At 41.6% G+C, this 23,259-nt stretch overlaps 2 protein-coding genes and 1 long non-coding RNA gene across 4 annotated transcripts; 2 read left to right on the forward strand and 1 right to left on the reverse strand.

The window, feature by feature from the left end:
* Window positions 1-60: 60 nt before the first annotated feature.
* On the reverse strand, window positions 61-19,629 carry LOC131674396 (dynein axonemal heavy chain 10). The gene is made up of 46 exons (XM_058953050.1): window positions 19,508-19,629; window positions 19,157-19,238; window positions 18,940-19,087; window positions 18,372-18,653; window positions 18,208-18,269; window positions 17,757-18,134; window positions 17,541-17,698; window positions 17,063-17,474; window positions 16,799-16,989; window positions 16,166-16,334; window positions 15,673-16,099; window positions 15,313-15,609; window positions 15,091-15,243; window positions 14,793-15,016; window positions 14,576-14,725; window positions 14,258-14,509; window positions 13,873-14,060; window positions 13,523-13,802; window positions 13,213-13,457; window positions 12,893-13,139; window positions 12,552-12,824; window positions 12,048-12,478; window positions 10,895-11,108; window positions 10,524-10,821; window positions 9,920-10,449; window positions 9,655-9,845; window positions 8,627-9,587; window positions 8,136-8,561; window positions 7,813-8,067; window positions 7,183-7,755; window positions 6,847-7,111; window positions 6,377-6,780; window positions 5,879-6,313; window positions 5,398-5,799; window positions 5,145-5,342; window positions 3,991-5,078; window positions 3,624-3,904; window positions 3,407-3,561; window positions 2,950-3,333; window positions 2,496-2,876; window positions 1,241-2,432; window positions 977-1,191; window positions 745-912; window positions 489-668; window positions 276-422; window positions 61-207 (listed from the first exon to the last, which is right to left on the reverse strand). Exons 1-46 carry the CDS (start codon window positions 19,627-19,629, stop codon window positions 61-63), a joined length of 14,661 nt encoding a protein of 4,886 aa, XP_058809033.1.
* Window positions 19,630-21,351: 1,722 nt separating this feature from the next.
* LOC131674395 (uncharacterized) lies at window positions 21,352-22,523 on the forward strand. 2 transcript variants are annotated; one of them, XR_009302816.1, is made up of 3 exons: window positions 21,352-21,484; window positions 21,943-22,146; window positions 22,309-22,523. It is a non-coding gene; the product is annotated as an uncharacterized LOC131674395 (long non-coding RNA). The 2 variants fall into 2 exon arrangements; XR_009302817.1 differs by having other exon boundaries at window positions 21,368-21,488.
* A 126-nt stretch (window positions 22,524-22,649) lies between these two features.
* LOC131674397 (thioredoxin, mitochondrial) lies at window positions 22,650-22,949 on the forward strand. The gene has a single exon (XM_058953051.1). It carries the CDS (start codon window positions 22,650-22,652, stop codon window positions 22,947-22,949), a length of 300 nt encoding a protein of 99 aa, XP_058809034.1.
* Window positions 22,950-23,259: the final 310 nt, after the last annotated feature.

A 23,259-nucleotide genomic window follows, 5' to 3' on the forward strand; every position in this document is an offset into this window, starting at 1 on the left:
AATTATTTTAAGAAAATTATATTATTTTTCTTTTCGTTCAGAATAATAGCATCGAATGTTTTAATCTGTATTCAGAGTCAATGATACACCTTGTAGAATCCAATGCGACGGATGTTCTTTGGTAATGAGATCGGCCTCAAACACTAATCCAACGCCCATTGCGTTTCGCCGATTGCAAGTTGTATACACAGGAACTTTGATCGTGTTCTGAAATGTCAATACAAGCACATGTTATATTAAAAATAACGTTGATGCGACATAACTTTCTTTCTCACCAGTAACTTTAATCGATGAGCTTCGATAGGTATTATTTTAAAAATTGGCAATTCTTCGATCAAGACTTTCGGGTAGGATCGTTTCAAGCAATTTTCCTGCAAATCCCACCTTGCCCCTTCCAAAAATAGACCTTGCACGTAGCAGCCCTTTACATTTAATGACGTGGTAAAAACAATTTTCCAAGTGAAAAAGGGCTTCGCAATATTCGTTACCTCCTCAGGTCGTTCCTCGACTTGCTCGGCCTTTCCAAAGGGGGATACGGCTGTATATATAACTGAACGATCGAGGGGCCAATTATTTTTGCGGCAAGCCATTTGTACAAGAGCAGCTAGATATGTTTCTGGATTGTGCAAGCCCGACAACCAAACGACGACCGGCTCATTGCACCCAGACTGAAGGATGTAATTTGTTCGAGCATCATTGTGTAGCCGTAAAATGAATAAACGAAAAGCAGGAAACGATGCTCACCCAACTTGTGTATTGAGAAATCCTTTTTTCAAAATGTTCCATCCAGCTGGCAAGTCTTTTGCGCGTATCAGGGGCAAGTCTGGCCCATTCCTTGGGAAGAGTGCCATTGTAAAGTGAATTACCTACGTTCTCCAGTGTATAATCCATCCCGATTTCTCCAGCTATAGCCTAAAATAGATATCAAATAGTTCGCTCAAATTCACAACATTAAAGACAATTAAATGTTGTTTACTTTTCTCAATTGCTGCAATGTCATTGTCATTTTCGAAATCAATTTATTGAATCTTTCGAGCTCTTGGAACAGTACTATCGTCGACGGCGATACAGACAAACCAAAGTTTCTCTTGATCTTAACCATATCATATTCCGGTGGCATCTTTTGCAAAATTTCCCGAGCTACATTGTCGATAAACTGGTCTCGGCTGAGCAGTCCAGCGCCGCCAGTCACTACGATAAAAAATTATTGCAGACGGTGTTCTTGTAGCTTCTTCATTACAGCCAATGATGAATGTGTTTTCACCTGTTTGCGGCTGAAGTTCGATAAGATGGCCCCACATTTCTTTGGTAACCTGCGTAAAGTAACTGATTTCGGCGTTGGGATGAAGACCGAAAACCTCGGGTGAATTGACCAGCGGAAGTTCTTCGATGAATTGAAGGTAGATGGATCTGTCGGCGGCACCGCCAGTCGGCGGTATGAAATAATCGACCTGGTCGTCTCGATGAAAATGAAAAGGCTGAAAGGCGTCAAACAAAAAGTCGCCAAAGTACTCGTCCACGTAGACTTTGGAGACACGTCTATCATAGTTGTCGATGACGCGACCTCCGTAAATTACTTCGCCAATCAAGTACTTGAGACTGTTCCAAGGTATGCGCGACTCTTTCAGTTTCAAATTTTTCGTCAGGTAAGTAGCCAATATCGTAGTGCACACGTTAAAATCGGATTCGTTGAAATCATAATTGATGTTCCAGCCAATTTTATCGTACTTTCTCCTTTCCTGTAGAACTGCGTGATAGAATGCCAAAACGTAGACGATGTCCTTGTAAGCCCTGTGCTCGCAGTTGTCGAGAGTCTGATCGTTCATTTTGAAATAGGTATTTTTGAGATTGAGCTTCAGTCCATTCGGTGGTTCCATTACCACCTTGAAACATTGCTGCAATATGCCAATGGGAAAATTGGGATTGGGATCAGTCGTGAGCCACAGCCTAAATTCGGCGTGCGGTCGGCCAAGAATATCCAAGGATTTCTCCAATTCGCTCGTGAATTTGAGCAGCAGGTGACAATTTTGCAGCATCAGCCATTGTCCTCGCGCGACAGCGTTCTCCAACAGGTCCAAGGCTACCGGTTCTTGGCCTTGGCCAAGAGACAAGTAGCGAAATTTGCCAGCACCGAAGCCGTGTCTCTCGGCGAGTTTCATCAGCTCACTCGTGGGATCGCTTCCGGGGCTCAGCACAAAAATGATCGGCATGCTGGACGTGCTCTGCTTGTAGATTGTCTCGAGGCCAACGCTCGGAGGTGTGATGAACTCTTGGCCCATCGTCTGGCTGATGTAATTCACCACCGCGCGATAGACTCTGTCCACGCGAAAGCAGCGCAGGAGCATGAGCCGTTCGAAGGGAAGCAGCTGACGCCCCTGCGAGTCAGCCTCGTAAGGTGGAACCGCCACCTCTGGCGCATCCAAATCGAACCACTAAGAACGAGATTTCGCGTCAGCTATCTCACGTCGTTGTCGTTTTCCAGCGCGCGAACGCACCTGCTTCCACTGATCGCATCGCGCCTCCAAGTGGCCGGGCAAATCGGCAAACTTGTCGGGAAAATCTGCGGCCAGCTTCAGAAGGTCTTCCCAGCCTGCGGCTGCCAGCCAGTCGTCTGCCGGATTCGGCCTACTCGAGCGTTCCAGAGACACGTTTCCTTTGACGAAAAAGTCCAAGTGCGCTTGATCCAGCTTCCCACTGTGATCGGTTTGCAGCTCGATCCTCGTGCAAATCTGAAAGGAGAAGAGCAGCTTGTGCCGCTCGAAGAGGCCGGTGCAGCCGTAGTCATAGACGCTTTGCGTCAAGGTTTTCACGACGTTCGCCAGGCGCCGTGGGAGCATGGGATCCGGCTGCGCTCGCTTCAGCGATCGAACAAAGACCTGGGCAGTAAAGATATCGATCGCAATTACGAGGTCGCTGGCAATGTACCGATGTACGGCGTATACGCGATACCTCCAAGTAGCTGCCAAGGGAGTACTGATACATGTTGCTCACGAGGCTCATGTTTGCAAGCACAAAAAAGAGGATCGCTCCTCTTTTGGCGGCGGTTCTGTAATCTTCGCGCAGCCGATCGATTTGCCGGGACGTGAGCATAGCCGCGTCGAGCTTGCTCGAAACTTCGTGGGCGCTCGTCTTGGCGTTCTCCAGGGTCTCGATCAAGTCGATATTGTCCAGCATGTTTCCTTGGTTGCTCGATATTTCGCGCAGCAAGCTGTCCTCCAGCTGCTGTAGCAGTGCCTTCAGAGCACTGGTCTCGCTGATGAGGGCTTCCCGCTGATCCTCGATGTCCGGCCTCTCGAACCCAACCACCACGGACAGCAGCTGCGCCTCCAAGCCCTATTCGCGCCAATTATTTTACTCGCGTTCGGGTAATGTCGTTGCGTAATGCCAAAGCCGATCGATCGCTTACGCTGGTGGTGACCATGTAGTTGATGACGCAGACCTTTGCGTAAATTGCCGGATTGAATGCAGGATTCGAGTGCTTCGTCATCAGATACATTCGGAAGCGTGGGTCGTAGTCGACCTCTTTGTCTCCGAGCATGACGAAAGAGCGGCCGGCGCTCGCTGCAAGTGAAAAGGAGCGCGAGAATACGTGGAAATCGCGATCAAGTCCTTGGGAAACGCACTAGTCACGTTCTTCATCACGACGTTATCCAGAATCGGATCGACGTAATCGACGTCTTGAAAAATGACCGCAAAGCCGTACTTGATGGCGATCTCGACTTGCTTCGCAAAGTCTTTGTCGCTGAAGGTCAGCACTTTTAAATTGGCCTTCTCTTCCCGTTTCTTTATCCACTTGAGCGCCTGCTGCTGAGGATCGATGCACAGTGGAAATCGCGAGGCTCTTACCGTCAAGATTGCGTTTTGCACCGATAATTCGTCGGGCGGCAAGCCTTGCGAGCTCCAGCTGCGTGCGGAAACGCATCGGCGCGTCGTGAAAAGCTAATTAAGACGAGCTAAAAGCAGGACCAGATCGCTATCAGGGACAGTTACCCGCTAATTTCCACGTCATTGGTCAGTTGACTGTCGATTTTGAACGGTTGAGAGATTGGTACTCCCAGATCCACGATGCTCCGCAGCCAGTCCTGGTAAAGCATCTCGGCGCGAAATTCAAAAGTGAAGGGTCCGCTGTAGGCCAGGAATTCAGCGGAGAGCAGGCAATTGCCGACGATCTTCTCAGTTTCTAGTTCGAGAACATTAAGCTCTCTCTGCCAGCGCTCGTTCTCCGACGATAGGCCGCTTATCAACTTATCGGCGGCAACCAAGCGCCTCTGCAGTAGTTGCGTCTCCTCTTCTAAGCTCTGCCTCTCCGCGGTGGCGGTCTCGTACTTGGCATTCAGTTCTACCAGCTGCTTCTCCACCTTCGTCAGATCGCGCTCCTCTCGCTCCAATGCTTTCCGAGCTCTCTCCGACTCGACTTCCAGCTCGCGAACTCGATCGATTTTCGGCTTGACCTCTCGAAATACCGAGCAGTAATCCAACACGGCGAGAACGAATTTGTAGAGGCCGTATCCCGCGGTGCTTATCGTCTTCATCTGCTCCATCTTATTCGATTTCTTGAGATGCGCTCTGACCATCTGTTGCTGCTTCAAGCTGATTTCGTCGCAATTCGTCTCTTGCAGTATTCTCAAAAAGTTCGGGTCGCTCATCATGCCCTTGGCACTTTTCCACGAGATCTCCTTCAATCCGCGAATAATAGCGACGCACTCGCAGACCACTTGCACGGGCTCGGGTGGCGTAGCGAAAGACCGTATTTCCGTTATGTCGGACTTGTCCAAGTCCTCCAAGGCTCTTCGCGCGCTCTCGAGCCCCGGTTGCGCCTGCGCGAGCGCCTCCCTTGCTTCGGCGGACTCCTTCGCGATTACCTTGTTTCTCTCTTCGATTTCTCGACGCTTCTCCTCGCCGAGCGCTTTTTTGCTCTGGGCCACGCTCGTGTTTTCGCCGATGGTCGTCAGCAGCGTCTCGCAGTTGGTCGTTTGCGCGTCGACTTTCGTTTGCTGCACGGCCAGTATGGCGTTGAGCCTGTCCAGATTCTCGGACGCTTCGGCAATTTTCGTCAAGCCGCCGGACAACCGAGAGCACTGCGAACACACGCGACATCTGCGATATCCGCGCAAGAATCACGACGATGGCAATGCACAACTGACCTGCGACTCTATGTAGGCTCGCTGCTCTGTAAGCAAGTCGATGTAAATCTCCAAAGCGTCGAGGTAATGGCGGGGTGTGACGTAGTTCGGCCGGCGCAGCTTGGCCAAATAATCGCTCGTATAACGGCTCATGCTCGTGTGGGCGTGCACGGCGTGCTGCACCACTGCGTCGCGATGTGCCTCTGGTATGTCGTTGTTCTGCGAAGGGAGTGGCTGAATAAAAGCGTCTGTGGATGTGTCGATCGTGGCTTACGTCTCTCAAAGTCACGCTGGCGACGGCGAGTAAAGCTTGCTCGGGCCAAGGAAAGATCCAGTCGATGGTCGTACAATTGACCAGTCCAGGATAGCTTCTGCAGCGCGATCGGAGAATATCGCCCGCGGGACTCATCGACAGTGCGACGCGCAAGTTATCCGTACCCCTCTTCGCAAAGTAAGACCACACGTTCTCCTTCGTCACACCGTAATTGGCCTCTTTGGCTGCGTTTCTGCAGGATGCCACAATTGCGTCCTTCTCGTCGTCGCTGAACAGAGCCGAGATGACACCACTGGTCATAAGATTATTGACCACTTCGAGAAAACTTTCCTCCACTACTTGTTCGTCGGTCAGAAGAAACACCGTCTTGAGGTTGTCAACTCCAACGGTCGTCAGGACCTTCTGCAAATCGTTCGCGAGGAGCATTATGCGTCTGTCGATCGTTACGATTGTTACATTATGCGCTACATGAAGCTCTGACCTTCACGTCCTCGCGAAAGCTCGATTCGTCGTAGCCACGGCTTAGGGATATTTCAAAGATTTCACAGTCGGCGGCGAAGCTGGCTAGCCTAATGGTAGAGCGGCGGCCGCTGCCTCCTACGCCAACGACCAACGCGTGACCACGCTGCAGTCGCAGAATGCGGTGCACGCGGGTCAAATGTTCCAAAGCATCGTTGAACAGTACGACGCTCAATTTGCCGCGGTGCTCGTTATATTCTTCGAGGATCTCCATGAACAGATTGAAGACTGCTTCGTAATCGAGCAAATCTTCGTAAAAGCGTGTTTCGCCCTCGATGTTGCAAGCGTTTCGAAAGTCCCCAAAAAGCAAAGGATTTCTCAAGCTGTAACTCGATATTTCCTCCTCCCACGAGTTTTTAATACCACTTTCTATGTGTTTTTCTACGACTTGCCGGTCCTGAAATCACCAACATCACAGACTCTAATTGCTACAAGTGTATCAAATGCAATTTGACAGTACCGATTCGGAAATAAGTCGATCGTAAAATATTCTGGTGAATTCGTTCCTCCAAAGACGGACAAATTGCTGAGAGCTTTTGAAGTGACTGGCATCGCTTTGTAACAGACCAGCCATTACCCTCGACAAATCGCGCATATTAAATATGTAATGAAATTTCGAAGGGGTCGGAGGCAGCTCGGTAATAATAATCTTGTACAAGTGTAAACTCAGCTTCACAATGGTATTGGCCATCATCTGAACTGATTCTGCAAATACTTCCAAGTGTCCGGTTAGAATGCTTTCGTAAATATAATGCAATGTATCTTCAGCGGGAAAAGTGACGTTGTACACGGAAAACATAGATATGAACCGGGGATCAACATTGTGCCTGCCGCCTCCGGATCGGCCCATTGCGGCCAAAAAATCTGTTGGTAGAAACAGAAATCAGGCGTTCTATTTTATTAACGCAGTAACGTCATAAATTATAATACTCGTGTCTCTGATGGTCTTCCAGTTGAGATCTTTGCCTCGATCGTAAAAGCCATTTCTCTCCAGCAGTAACTTCAAAAGCGCAATCGGTTGTTGCGTTCCATACGTATCGACAACGGGCATATTCATGTCGTCGATAAAGACAATCAAACGTTTGCCAGGTGGGGGTCCATATATCTCTTTGGTTCTTTTTTCAATCACAGACTCGATATTGCGTTGGACGTCAAGCGAGGTTGTTCTTGATGAAAAGTTTATGGGCAAGTAATTCTAAAAAGAACCATAAAATAGGATGAACGGTGTTAAGAAAGAACAAAAAGCAAAGACAGCATTGCACGTACAAACTTCACAGGATCTACGTTACGAAGAAAATCCATAACGATGGCGCTCTTGGATGTGCCCGTGTCTCCTACAAGAATTAGAGGCTTTCGCGACTCCGTCATGAGCTTGACATACCAAGTGGCCCGCACCGTATCGACCGTGGGTACCAAGATTTCCCAAAAATTTGTCTCCCTCGCGTGCTTGTATTCATTGACCTTCCATCTCCATGGTATCCAGCAGCAGCACTTGTCCCCGTTCAAATCCAAAAAGTAATCGTACAGTTGAGGAAAGAGCGTAGGAATGTAACGATTGCCTGCGGGCTTCTCTCGAGAATCCTCGATCATCATGAAGCCAGAAGTCTTTTTCATAAATTCGTCGAAGCTGCTGCGACTCTCTAAGGTCAAGCTTGCTCCGAGCGAGCAGTAACAAGCTTCGAGATAAACAGCTTCTAAAATTTCATCTCGTGCTAAAACTTTTTCATTAAATTCGGCCTCTTGTTCATCGCTGCTGAACGCTTGACCCTCCTCAAGCATAAATTCGTCAGTTGCCGGCTTCGGATACAGCGCGTTGATGGTACAACACAACTGCACGACCTAGAAAAATAAACCAAATGAAATACCAAGGGTGAAAATGAGTTATGGCAATATTACCATGTTTAGACTTGTTTGAGGAATAATCATTTGTAAAGGAGACACGTGCTGTAATCCCAGCATGCCGTCTATTATCAGCTTGAGAGCGCTGTGCACATACTTGTCACACAGCGCACGTAGCATCTGGCGCTCCGATCTTAGTCTCGAGTTGATCCATTTGTCCATGTATGGTTGATATCCCAAGTTTTTTGGATCGACGTAGACCATTCCAGCCCTAGAAACCGTGGCCGGGGATGCGTACTGCAAATCTCCGACCTACGATTGATTACGATGAATTAGCGATTAACTTACAATCAGGGGGCATGGAAATTATTGTTTCCCACCTCGAACAAAAGGTTGCAATGGTCTTGCAACCTGATTCTTTCCTGATTGGCCAGAGTCAATAGTTTATTGTCGTCCATAACGGAATTCATATTTTCTATCCAGAGTGCATCCACATCTCCATCAAACAATATATACTTTTTCTCCAACTTATCCGCCGTTGTGTCTAACGGTTTATTAATTTCACGAAAGATATTGCTGAGCAAGCCGTCGGTCCAATCTCTCGTGGAGTTATCCAGCACACCGTATAATTCGATGACAGAGCAAGCTTTTGGATTCAAAATTGCAAGCTTGGTGGGAGTGCCCAGCAGAGTTTGCGCGTCGCAAAGAGCTTGAATAACGGTAGTTTTACCGCCACCTGTCGGTCCCACGACCATAGTCGAATGTCGCGTCATCATAACTTCATACAGTTGCACAATTTTGTCCACCTTTGAAACGCCGCGAGCAAGATTATTTATGTTAAATGGATAATTATATTTAGAATATTCCATACCTGCTCTGGTATAATTATCAAGTTTTTGTTGAACAAAGCTTTTTCCACTGCATCGTTAAAATCCGGATACCTTATTCTCGGGCAGTCGATCCCCGGGAATAAGTCCTTGATGAGCCCCAAAAACAAGGGCACGTCCTCAAATATGAACTTAGGGAGATTCATATCTCGGAGAGCGCGCATGAGCACGACGTTCTCCGGCAGATCGGGCGAACAACTCCTCTTCAACTGGCCGGCCATGTTTAGCACTGATCTGAGAGCTCTCAAGCCGAAATCATAGTGATTTTGCTTGCTGAGCTGTTCCCGTGCCAAGTGATACAAGACTGTCATCTTTTTGGCTAAAACCTTGGCTGTAAGGAAGCCAGCACTGAACAGTTTAATCTGGCATATAAGCTCATTATCGGGCACTATGCACACCACAGGGCGAAAGAAAGCCTTCACGGATTCGGGTAGCTCTGTACGGCCCGCGTATCCGGGATTCATCGTGATGAAAATACCAATTTTTGAATCCAATTTAATGTCTTGATTCTCGAATGTGAATCGCGACGCTCCGTTTTGCAAGGCAGACTTGATCGCTTGCAATTGAGTAGAAATGACAGACAATACCGAGACGTCGATTCGATTGAATTCGTCAAAACAACCCCACGCGCCGCATTGAGCGAGGCCACCTAAGGTTTTCCCAATAGCTACGTAGTCCATGCCCTCGCCGCAGTTCGTCACTACGCACAACAGGCCAAGCGCTTTCGCCAAGTCTTTGGTTGTCTCGGTTTTGCCCGTACCAGCGGGCCCAGCTGGAGCGCCACCCATATACATCGACAATGCTTGAGTGATGGTCAAATAAATACGATCGGTCAGAGGAGTGACGACCAGACGACCGTTGAGCCCCATATATTCGTAGCCGTACTCAAATGATCCAGTACACTGATTTATCCAAACATTGTCCAAATCGTGAATCCAATAAAAACTATACGTTAACAAATCAAACATTGTCATTAGCGTTAAACGTATCAAAAAATTAGACAGGCAGTTACCGCAATTGGCTCTCCCATTCAAACTCCAAAGCGTCCATTATGCTGTCCCTGACAAAGCTCTCGATAATATCTCTAGTGTGAACGTCGATTGTTAAGACGGTGTCAAATTTTTTCCTGTCGTTATTTGAGAGACTGCTCTCACCCATCAGTTGGACTACCTGATCCAGTTGTCTATTGAGCTGTTGCAGATACTAACGAACGGCAACGAGCAACCAGAGCGATCAATGACAGCAACAATCCTAGCCGGATCATGCACGCTACTTACGTTCTTCATGGCTTGTTTTTGTCCCGATGATATCTGTTTAAATACATTCTCGACCTCGGCAGTCCACCAAATTTGATTTGCTGCAAGTATCATCATTCCTTGGAAATCGAGCATCCATTCTGTTCTGGACTTGTTTACTGCACCGTATTCCAACACCGCTTTCTTTGTAAGATAGCGATTCGAGTACTTCATCTCATCGAGAGCCAATACCATCCAATTCTCGATATTTCCTATGGCAACTACAGCATTTCTAAACTCCATCGTTTCCCCCTCACTCGAGATCAGAGCATTGGCTACGAGACGTTCCTGATTATCAACCGTCAGTCTGAATTTTGCAAGGTTATCAAACATTTTTCCGACGTGGTCTTGAATGACATATGCGTTGGATCCACCCAAAATACTCAGCAACTCATCGTCACTGATGAAGCAAAATCGGGGGAATACTGAGCGTTTATTTTTAAGGTATTCGGTCAAAGATTTCTGGCATCTTTCTAGCGCCATAATCAAGGCTTCGATCTCCTCTTTGCGATCTAAACACAACAATGTGAATTTAAAATTACTAGAGATCATTGTAGATGACACGTGATGCATTGCTGATACTCACTTGGAACTGTGCAGCACTCCAAAACATTAGGTCTCTTGGCGCAGTCGGCCATGATTCTTCGAAAATTCATGTCCACATCGTCGAATCGCTTGGCCTCGTCGGGCAACTGAGATCTAATATCTCCCCCCATAAAAATACCTTCGAGATACATCCAGCGTTTCTGCAACTCCAGCCAAGCCTCGACAACGTCAGCAATTGTACGGAGAGCTTTTTCCCACTTTTGAACAACATTTAGGAATGGGCCTATAAATTGAGACGCTGACATACTTTGGAGATTTAGAGTGTTGTCTTCGAGTATCTAGAACATATTTTTGGAGACTTCTTATAACAATTACGTCATTATGTTGTCGAGCTCGTTCAATTCGCCAAACCTGATACAACTCGTCAACACTGCCGAATATAAATCCACGATCCTCGTTACCTCTGCTATGGTTCATCAACTTCAGCGTCATGTTCGACCACGTTTGCGCAACTTCTTGTACACCACGTTCAATTGCCAACTCACGACTTGCATTGTTAACAATTGATTCAGCAATATCTTGGTAATGTGTCAAGTTCATGGTAAACATATTTTCCAGAGTGAACCTTGAAAGTTGACATTTGTTAGCAAAGCAGCGATATTAGCGTTTTTGACTGAATTGCTATTGACAATGAAATATATCACAAAAGTTAATATGTACAGAAGGTGTGCCTGTTCTCATTAATTTACACGCGTTACGTCCTTACGTAGTAGGTGTCTACATATCGAACCAAGTCCAGATTGCTCACCGATTCATTGTTGAAAAGATACAAGCTTAAGATAATACATCACTAATCAATAAATACTACACTTATCACTATGAGCTCTATATAATGGTCTAACTGTCGCATTTGCAAATAATCCACAATTCTACATTGAAGAAATCTATTTTTTAACACCGCTGGCTCATGCAAATACGAGTATGTTGTCAGGGTCCTGCTAAAATCTAATAATTGTCAGTTTTACAGTAGGTATAAGTTATATTATTGATCTGATAGAAACCTGTACTGGAACAGAATTAGAAATTGAAAATTATTGTAAACGAAAACTTAATATTTCGAATAAATATTTGCCCGAGAAACTTTCGTTTGTACTCCAAAAAATTAAGAAACCTATAAACCATTTGAATTTTATGAAGTCAATGCGCTAAATGAAATTTTTTAGTTTTTATTATATATGCGATGATATGAAAAGATTTAACATACAAATAAAAATTGTGCAAATTTGTCGACGCGTATATAATTAATCCTCAAACTAGTAAGTATTTGCTAATGAGCATTTTCATAAACATACATCAAGATGAAATCCTATTTGAGCTTGGATATTTCAAATGTAATTGATAATTGTTACGCAACAACAATCGTGAAAAAATACACGTTTCACTGTTGCTCGATAGTGAAACTTCTAAATTATGACGATATTTGTGAACTTGACAAATGCAGGCTGATCGGTCGTTCAGCTTAATCTTTCTAAAATAAACAGTTTTGTTTCACTTGTCGACACACCTGCTGGGCGTCATATCAAAATGCTTTCCAGTCCGCTCCATAAGTTCCTTCCAGTGCCTCTCCCTCATTGCTTCATTTTTAAGCTCAACAAAGAGTGGCACTGAATTTTTAAAATTCTTCATGCTCGTTTCAAGAGCTCGACCAACATTCAAGTTTCTTGTGGCTTTAGGCATCTTGCGCAACTCTTTCAAATAATTGTCCATGCCGTCTATAAGTTGTTGAGGATTTAGATCTGCCCATAAAGTTTTTGCCCACGTATCTCGTGCGATTTGTTGCGCTTTGTACAGCTGAAATAACTCAACCATGGCTTCGTAGTCCCGTTTTGCCGCATGGAAACTTGAATAGTCAGCTGGAGGTAAGTCAAATAACAGCTCGGCATTTGTTAAATCTTGAAGTTTTTGGCTCAGCTCGTTTATTTGTTCTCCATATTCCTATGGATTGACAATGATTAATATTGTTAATAGTTATGCAAAAGAACGATTTCAATAGCAGCATGACGAATACCTCCATTTTTTCCAATCCTGCGTCTAAATCATCGCCACAACTACCAGGACCATCGGCTAAAAATTTGTCGACGAATTGCGCAATGTCTCTTTCAAAGTCATTGATTTCGCATCTAGTCATATCGCAAAATTGATCTTTCGTACTTTCGAGGCTAGTCGATCTGTAAAGAGCACTGAGATATAAAGATTCCCAGTCTTGTTGCAATCGATATGCAATTTTCTCCTCTTCCACTGAGAACTCAACTTTATGAAATCTTAGTATCCGAAAAGTTTCCTGAAATGTAATTGGTCGGTCATTGTCGTTGTTTTCACTCGAGACACGAGAAGTTTTAGTATTAATACTTGAAACTTTGAGTATTCAACTTCTACTCCAATGGCCGAACTCTTTATTTGACTGATACATTGCATGACGAGCTTGAATCGTTCGAGACCATTGATCACGAGTTCGATGTTATTCTTTAATTGCTCGATATTATTTTTCAACTCGTTCATCGCCTGTGTCATCTGAGTAAGTAAAAAATTAGCCAAAACTTGCTTCCATTCTCTGGCATGACGCTTAATCTCTTCGAGCAACTGACAAAGATTGATCCTTAAAGTTCGAAATTATTATTAATTAATGTGCCATCGTATAAAGGAAAAACTTCGTTGCAGATGGTATGTACCTAATGCTAAAGATGTCGTAGTAATTATCAATGTCATCCAACTCACTGATTATAGAATCGTAAAAAGTAAATTTTTCGTCGTATTGTTGCAAAGTTGGATTTGCCGCTACAAATTTCTCGCAAACTAAAGTTTTGTCCAGTGACCATAAATTACTATAGTGCTTCCACTTGTAAAGGTAACGCCAGCAATCGTGAGATAACTTGTGCCCCGCGTCTTGTAAAGCAAAAATCAAATCATTTATGCCCTGAAAGAGCAAATAAACAAAATGATAATCAGAAAATAATACACTTGCGCTTTAATTGGGCAAACCTGAACGCCCATCACATCTTCGAAAAAGCTAAATGTAGTCATTGCATCGCTCTGCTGCAAAGAATTACTACAGGACTCCAGACAAGTTCCGGACATCCATCTCGGAAAGATTTTAAGTCTCTCCATGAGATCCTTCACATCGCGTAGTATTATAGTATAAATGTCACCTACGGATGGTTTGAGCACCGCTTCGGATGCAAATAATGCAGCGTCCACGTAAAATAGCGGTTCATTAGTAAGCAGCAGTTGCTTCAAATGCTGCAGATTTTTGAGAAAGCATCTGTAACGTGTTTACAATAATAATTAGTAAAATTTCACGTGAAAGTGATGCACTCGCGTTCATTATTTACGCTGTTAGCGTGGTAAAAACTTTTTGCTCGTAATACTGATAATGGAGTGCCATTGCTAAACTTTTTCCACTGGTAGTTGCTTCTACCAGAGTTTCGAGCTTCACGAGCATTGGGTTTATTGATTGATAGCATTTCAGCATTCTACCGATAGATTGCGTTCTTTTTTTTTCAAGATCACTGAAAAAATCCTAGAAAAACGACAATTTCGAAATCATCATTACAGATCTAATACATGCCGTTAATATTGTGCAGTTTTTTTCTCGATGATAAGTTCTTCGGGCTCATATTAAAGTATGTACTCGTAGAATGGATTTTGATATATGTATACATCTGATCAACTGTAACAATATAGAATAGATTATAGGAAATTGTTTGGGATACGTACTTTACACGACTGCAATTCGTATAAATCATCGCTTGTTGCGAAAAGATTGCAGCATCCAAGTTCCTGCGAAATATGTGAATCAAGGTCAAGTCGGGTTTGCTTGATTTGCCTGACTATTGAGCTAAGGTTCTCGAGTAGTTTACTGCAAGTGTCCGCGTAATTGGCCACGCCAAGAGAATACCAATTCAATCGAGTTAATCCTGGCTGAATATGTTTTTGAACGGTGTCGAGTCTTTGGCGCAGTAGCTTCATCTGCAAGTTCAGTACAGTTTTCAATATTGCGAGACTGTTATCGGATGAATATAGCTACGTGATTACCGTGGGATCGTCCAAATTTCCAATCATCTCGTTATACTGATTAATCATTTTCTTGACCGCCCTGCAATCAACGTGTAGTCTATTCTTCTGAATGCCAACTTCTCGTATAAACACGGGTAACGTGAATCCCAAATGTTCCAATAACTCAGACTGCGCATGGTTTTTATATTATTACTCATAATTACTAGACAACTAATATGGCTGTCGGGTCGATTACCTCGTGAATGATATCGAAAATTTCATTATCAAAATTAACGAACAACTCTGTACGATTTTGAAGTAACATTGCGGCACACGCTAGTTCCGTACTGTCAGTGACGCAAGATGTTTTGCTCTTAATGCTCTTTACTTGATCGGACTTCCCCTGAAATTTGGCTTGGATCGTCATACTTTTTGACGTCGTGTCAGTCTTGATGCTGAAACTCATTGATTTTTTCGAATCTGAAAGTAATAGAACCAATGGACAATGAAAGATTTACGATGTTTCTCAACTCGCAATGTACCTAAAAACTAACCGATAGGTGATTTATGGTTAATCGAAGGATTTAACCTTCCTTCATCGCGCTGATTGGCTACAGATATTGGACGTGATAACGTAGAGCCGCTATCGACGTCTCCTTTCAACATACTCATTTTCGGAAATTTCTTTTGTGTTCTACGAGTCTTTGCTGAAAATAATATAATAAAATAATAAGCGAGCAGCTTTCGTTATGCCAACTCATTCAATGAACGTTTACAATCGACTGCGTTCTCATGCGATCGGAGTGCTAGAATACTTTTCTTCATGACATTCTGTAGCGTTCTCTGAGCCTCGGCAATAAATCTGGTAAAATGGATGTTCTCAAACTGCTTCGTCTGCTTGGCCACGGCAGCGTATTGTTCCGATATATAAACTTTCAGCTCGCTATTGTCGAGTTCTGCAACTTGCTTAAATGTTTTCACGGAACCGTCTAGTCTATGAAACAAATTGCGCTCCCAGTATATTGCTCCGGCGACAGGTAAATGGTCTCGTAGCAAAGGCGGATTAGCTTTTCCTATTTGAAACGCCAAACACCGTATTAATTTACTGAAAATTATAACGAATCAAGTGATCTCACCTTTATGGAACAACTCTTCAACTTCGTCAATTTCCCTACCGAACTGCTGCATAATCAAATCAAATTTCATAGACAATCGTTCGTGCACAGCGTCTCTCGTCTGCATGTTTCGAAACTTAATTAACATAGTCAAGGCATCTTCGGCATTAATGAGAGAGGCAAAGCACTCGTCGATGAAAATCTTAGCCTCGATTTCAAGCCTTGCAACCTCAGCTCGGAACCACGACATGGTAGCTTCCCAACTTTCTCGATTGTATTCATTGAACGCATCGACCTCGGCGTTGCGAATAGGGCCAAGTAATTGTGTAACTCGCTCTATAATACTGTCGATACGAGCCGGATCATCTACGATAGATTTGAGCTCTTCTCCGAAGATGTTGTAAAAGTCGCGTAGTACGCTAGCGACCTCGTGTAAGTTAGCGCTCACCTGTGAGCAGTTATTTGGATGAAAAAAAGGCAGAATCTAATTAATCATTTTAAATTATCAAATCACCAATGCAAGATAATCCGTCTCTTTGAATAGACGCTGTTGGTCAAATTCCCATCGCGCACCTTTACCCGAGAGCTCAATGTTGAGACGAGTGCTTAAATATGCTTCTTTCCAAAGTTTCAACATTTCGTGGGCGGAAATCGTCTTTTCTAAAATCTGTTCCACGCTATTTCTATCGATAATTGTAATTTGAAAACGTTAACCTTTGCGCATTTTAATGCTTCAAATTTGAATTCTAAGGATCAAGATTAACGTCGGAAAGCTCCTATTTTGGCATATTTTATGCTTATTTTTTGCAGGGCTTTCAACCCCAGTTCAGAAATTTTATTAGCGATGAACTGAGCTCGATTATCACAGAATTCAAATTTGAGACCAGATTAAAGTTGTAAATAACGTTTTATTTATTACCTAATTGAAAAATATCACGAAAAAAAAAAAAAAATTGCGGTATTATAATGAACCCAACCCAAGCCCAACCCCGTTTAACATTTATTAATTTATTTAAAGATACGGGTAAACACCATTTATTAGTTAAGGAAAGAATAACATTTCAAATATATAATAAGCGATATATTGGCGATTGGCGGTTGTATAAGCTTTTTAAAAAGTTTATCACTTGAATGATTTTTTACTCACTCGAACAAATCCCTGATGGCTAAATTTTTGATGACGGTCTGCTTCAATTGCCATGATATTCGCTCCAACAACGTGACCATACGCTCTTCGGTCGAGTAATACTTGGACAGAACCCAAATCATTCTTAAATGTTCGTAGATGGACGGGATGATATTTGAGATTACTTGGAAGGAATCGCTCGTCGCCACAATCTGCAACGTCTCAAGTACATCGTAAAAACGATCGTATATGGAAAAAGTCCACGTCAAACGTTAAATGTCAAACCTTAAACTGGCGCAAAACAGTGGATAAAAATTTGTTATTTTCCTTGGCCTCGGCGTAGCCATTGTTGAGCTCGCGAGCGAAATATGCAAATCCAGTAGCCACAGCCGAATGGCCGCTATTGAGAACGTCGAGTACCCGCATAACTGCTGCCGAGTGGAGCTGTTCAACGAGCACGGACAAACTGTGCTCGCGCTCGTGCCAATAGGTCAGCTCGGCCAATGGTCCCTGGTGATTAGCCTCTGGTGTCTTCGACAGGGAACTTTCCAGGACCTTTCTGATGCGTTTCTCCCAAGACATGACCAACTCTTCGAGATGCCCGATGTACATGGCATCGCTCGAATCGGTGCTTTCCGGAACAATGGTATCGGGAATGTACAACGAGGCTTCTGCCGCCTCCATGTGATCTATGGTCCTACAGCGAGTAGAACAGCATCGATTACCGGATATTTGCGAGTGCCAAGTATTTTGGTGGCAGTACCATGCGACCGATTCAATAAGATTAGTCAAATATTCCGTAAGTTCTTTTACACTCGGCTCCACGTCTCTGTCCCGACTGCCGGTGCGACTCTCGCTCGCCGCTCGTTCAGTAAGCAGAGACACCTGGCGCATGCTTGACGGCGCTACGAATGCAGTACCCTGCCAAATACCCAGCAAACAAGATACAGAACCGCTACTGCAATAAATCTCGACGTACCTGTGATTTTAAAAGATTGCACAGAGTAGCAGCGGCTCGCTCCATTCCCGGAGTTTCCGTCATCCAAGTCAGTGAGTTACGAAGAGCTTTATCCCGAGCAGCTTCTGGGCCCCTGAACTCCTTCTTCACCAGCGGCAAAAACACTTGCTGCAGTATCTGGTCCATAGCGAATAAATATTTGCCGCGCAGAAGCGACCCAGCGATGACGTATCGTGGCATTTCAGCCCAGCATTCTGCTCTTGTCTCAAAGTCGGGAAAGGCCGAGTCACTGATACGCACGAAGTAAATCAGCCGTTGCTCGTCGTTCCTGCTGTCGTGGTCCATTTCGCCGAACAGGCAGTGCAAAACCGGAATCCGCACTGTGCGGTCAACTACTTTCTGTATTATAAAAGCGGATCAAATCTCAAGACTTTTTATGATCCTGAGCGAGTTCAATGTGACGCTTACGCACCCTTGTTAAAATGTAGTTGTCCTCTTCGCCGGCCGGTGGAACGAAACTCGCTGCTGGCTCGTCTTCAAATAACAATTATTTTATAGAAAAGTTAGTGTCACAGTAAACTGCGAGCAATAATAAAGAAAATTTAAAAGAAACTAATATATACGCGAATGACTGACTTTGATCTTTCATCGTGAGTTCGGAAGCTTCATCGCTTAATTTCTCGCCATATTCGTTATCGGCAAACTGCTCGTCGCCCTCCTCCGTGTCACTAGCGCCGGCTGCACTGGTCGACTGTAATGCTGTCGATGACTCTGCGGCATTATCCGATACAATAGCTTCGTCCGATTTGGCTGATGGATCGTCACCATTCGATTTTCCCTTTCCGCCGATGATTTTCTTCGCTTTCTTCTCAGCGATCTTCTTCCCAGCAGCAGGCTTGCCTTGCTTTTTCCGCTTATCTGCGTGATATTTCATTAACTGGGTTTATCGTGAAAAACTTTATGACATATATTTTCGTTTTTTGCAATTCAGCAAAATCATCTGTAATCTGTATTATATTACCATCTGGTGCACTTTTTACAAGTCTTTGCGATTTGACCTGTGCTGCAAACGATCCCATTACTGCTATTTTTTTACGACCTGACTTGCAATAGTGTGAAACAGTTGTAATTTTTTACAAAATGAACTTTCTTGTAGTTTAATGTGTGCACTGTAATATGATTAATGGAGTACGTAGCCATTCACCTTCTTCCCAAACAGCGACTTCTTCTTGAACTATCTCGTCTCGAAAGGTTTTGTAAAAGAATACTTGTTTCTTTTTAAGATCGGCCACCTCTTCTCCATAAGTGTCCGAGTTTAAGAATTCGACAAGTTTTTTTCTATAAATGTCGTTCTGAAGCGCCGAAATTAATAGTTTTCATTTCGTCAATAATGTTATTTTTGAAAAGAAGATTAAACTTACATATATGAGATTGTCGAATAGATTACGACTATCATCACCAAGATCTAGGAAACTCAAAACTTTTTCTCTTATCCAATCGATCCTATATTATAAGGGTCAGTTACATTTTAAAAAAGAGCACTGTCAGTCAATGAATATTACTAAAAAAATCAATTGATCAAAACTTACTTTTTGGAGTTCAAAATAATCAATAAATTATGATTATGTTTAATTAACCTTGTTGTTAAATGCAATTATTTTATTTATTATTTTATAGAAATATCAAAGCTCAATAGAGATATCATATTACAAACAGAATAAAAAAAAGACTAATATGAAGTTAGATTCTTTAGAGGAACATGATCTCAATACCTATAATCTCCTGAAAAAAATGGTTGTGCTGCAAATGATGTTTCGCTCTTCGAACCAGGTACTTCATACTCTAAAAAACTGTCAGTCGTAGATGCTTTTTCAAACTCTTGCCACTCTGACATTGTTGCACACTGATGTGATTGTGACGCTTACACTGAAAGCTCAATCATCAAGGCAGTAATATTATATCGTTAGCTGCAGTAGCGATCGAAACCAACGTATGCTTACGTTTCCATGGCACCACAAACTTTCCTCTGAGCCGTCAAGTTTCATATTCGCGTGGATAAAAGCAAGCGGCTTCATTACGGCAAGCGACATTACGTATAATTTTTTTTATTTTGTATTAATGAAATTCACGATAGCCTTAAGTAAATTGGGTGCTACTGACAATATACTTAGATTATCTCAATCTGGCAGCGGATTTATCAAATGTATTCGGTTCTCGAACGAGAAAAGACGTGATATTAAAATCTCCAAAAAAATTAAAAATTGAGGAAAATTATTTACTATTAACATTATATTTAGATCTTGTTAATTTGAAGAAGGAGCGACAATATACGCTCGGTTTTTCATTTAAATAATTAAAAATCTCAAGAAAATTAATTGCTACTGACAATATATTTCGATCTTTTCAGTTTGAATGCGGCATCGACAAAATGCACATAAATCAGTTTTAGAACGACACGATTCAAAAATCCCAAGAGAAATAGGAACTATTGAGATTATACTCAGATCTTGCCAGGTTGGAAATGGAATAGACAATGTGCACTTCGGTTTCAATTTAAATAATCAAAAATCCTAAGAAACTTAAGTTTTACTGGCAATGTACTTGTATTTCGATCTTTGAAGTTTGAAAATAGGATTTTTGAAAACTTTTAGCAAATTGAGTACTACTGATATGAATTTTACATCTCATTTTGTAAGTGGAATTGATACAATGCACTTGGTTTTCAATTTAAATATCCAAACATCTTAAGAAAACTGAGTGCTACCGATGTGAAACACTTAGTTTTCCATTTAAACTATCAATAATTCCAAAAAAATTAGGTATTACATCATACTTTTATCTTCTCGGTCAATAAAACGAATTCATAATATGCACACGTATTATCACATTAAGCCTATTCTTAGTCTAGAAGCAGAATAATTCATCGAATTTACTCGAGTTTTCAACAATATCTGATACTAAAATTATATTTTCTCAATCTGAGAACAGAATTTTATTGATCATATTTTTAAGATTCACTGACTGTACCAACCAACCCTTATTTAATTTTATGCAAATCGAAGCCAAATCCGCCAAATATATCATTCTTGCTGTGTGGTTATTGTCGTGAATGACAATGCCGATTTTATATTTTTCTATGTGTAGGGTGAGTGTCCCTATTATACAGGCCCCCACCCTCTATCAATTTATAAGCAAAATAATTCGTTTGACATTAATCTATGCAACCTAGTTAATGGATCGAAACTTGTTTCGTGTCAGACAAAAATATCAAATATATTTATTTGACAAAAGTGTAAAAATGACCGGATATATAGTCGTATTCGACTTTTTTTTTAAGACGACCAATTACTGTCCATAAAGCAAATGCAAATAAGGAACGTTTTTTCTATTTCTTTCAGTTGTGTAACCTTTTTTGATATTGTATTTTATGTTCTATTGTAAGTTTATAAATTGAATAAATAGCTTAAAATGCCGATAATTAGTACATGGATTTCTTTATAAGCAGCTGGTAATTGGGACATACTATAAATGTGTGTGTGTGTGTGTGTGTACATAAATAAATGGTCGCATATTTTACTGATTACGCTTTGTACCGTGAGCTACTAGCAGTAGCAGTGTACATAGTGCAGTACGAGCAATATGATGCGAGATTGCGAGCTAAGCTCAGCGTTGTAAACCGTCATGCTGTCGGCATAAGCACTGAAATAGCCTATAACTAAGTCTAAATCTTCAGCCTTACTAGTACTTGAGTAGGTGGTTATATGAGTGATATAAGTATAATATATATTTTTATAATCAAAAAATTGGCTCAATGGCTATTTATTTTCAGTTTCAGATCAATTATCATATTTACCTACAATGCTTTCATTCATTTCCATCTCTTAACATATTTATACTATAGTAAAATTATTGAACGATTCAGTCACCTGTCATATTACTCTCATAACTTTTAAAATATATTTATAATCTCAAAATTTTGTTAATAATAGGTCAGCGTAATTGCCGATCTAAATTTTATTAAGATAATATTACAGAACTCTACATTTTGATAAGATATCGTCTATAAAATTTTAAATAACCTCAACATATAAAAATATTCAAATATATAAATACTTTATCCTACTTAATAATTATGAAATAATGATGAATCTGAATAAGTGCGATGTATTTTTGTGAAAATTACATAAATGTATAATTGATATTCCAGGGGATGACAAGCCATATTTTTGGTATTGGTCTAGGCCTTTTTGTGATACTAACACTCTGGATATCAGCTGGACTGATTTTTCTTGTGTCACTGAGAATAGAAAAGAGGATAGGAGTGGTTGCTCTTGCCATAGCTGCATTAGTTACAGTAATATTAGTTAGTGTTCCTCGAGCTCCTCAATATCTTATTGTTCATGAAAATAAGGTGCATATTCTCTAATATTTTTTAGTTAATAATTATATTCCTTCTTAGATTACTCTCAAATGTAATATGTCATTTGAATTTATTTATTATTATTTTTATTGTTACTTAAGAATATATTATTATTGAATATATTATGTTATTGAATATTGTTAAATTTTCTAGCCATATGACCATTTCTTTATTTGGCGCATGATTCTTTTGATTTTACTGGTGGCATCGTCAATAATTGGATTAATAGGGTACATAAAATTTGGATTAATGGATATTGCAAAGCCTCAAAGAATTAAGAAGTGGATCCTTTAAACTACCTTGCTGAGATATTAAGGTTGCTTTTAGTTTAGACAGCTTGTTTATCTATCACGTGGTAATTTCAAGAGATCAGAGAAAAAATGCTGTCTACTGCAAAAATTTGTTTGCAACTTTCTTTGCGTGCACTTTCATTATCAAGCCAAAGAAATAAAACATTTCAGATAAATGACAATACTGAATTTGTAGATAAAGTTATGAATAGTCAAGTACCAGTTATAGTAAATTTTCATGCAGAATGGTGTGATCCATGCAAGATTCTCACTCCTAAATTAACAGAACTGATTGAACCTATGACAGAATTAAACTTAGCCATAGTGAATGTAGAATTGAATCCAGAGTTAGTTCACACATTCGAAGTGAAAGCAGTCCCTGCTGTTATAGCTGTATCTAATGGCCTAGTAGTTGATAAATTCATTGGTTTGGTAGATTCTAATATGATTGACAGTTTGATTAAAAAATTAACAAACAATAATTCAAATACATCTAATACATGAAATGAATGAATTGTATAACTTTATTTTATACAAAAAATGTCAATCGTTTACCAATTGGATATATATTGATTGAATTTGCACTAAATTACATCCTAGATTTTTCAAAATCAAAATAACTAGGACTACACAACTGTATAGTTAAAATATTTCGTATTAATTATTTTTATATGATTTTTTGTATTTTGATTAATCATTTGGCTATTTCACTATCTTAATCAGACCAACCTTAAATAAAATAATTTTATGTGAACTGTAAAATAAATTATACAAAATAAATTATACAAAATAAATGATACAAAATAATCTAGTT

The sequence above is a fragment of the Phymastichus coffea genome, unplaced genomic scaffold, assembly GCF_024137745.1.
Source record: "Phymastichus coffea isolate CEN01 unplaced genomic scaffold, Cenicafe_Pcof_1.1 PCOF00239, whole genome shotgun sequence".
Taxonomy (NCBI): Eukaryota; Metazoa; Arthropoda; class Insecta; order Hymenoptera; family Eulophidae; genus Phymastichus; species Phymastichus coffea.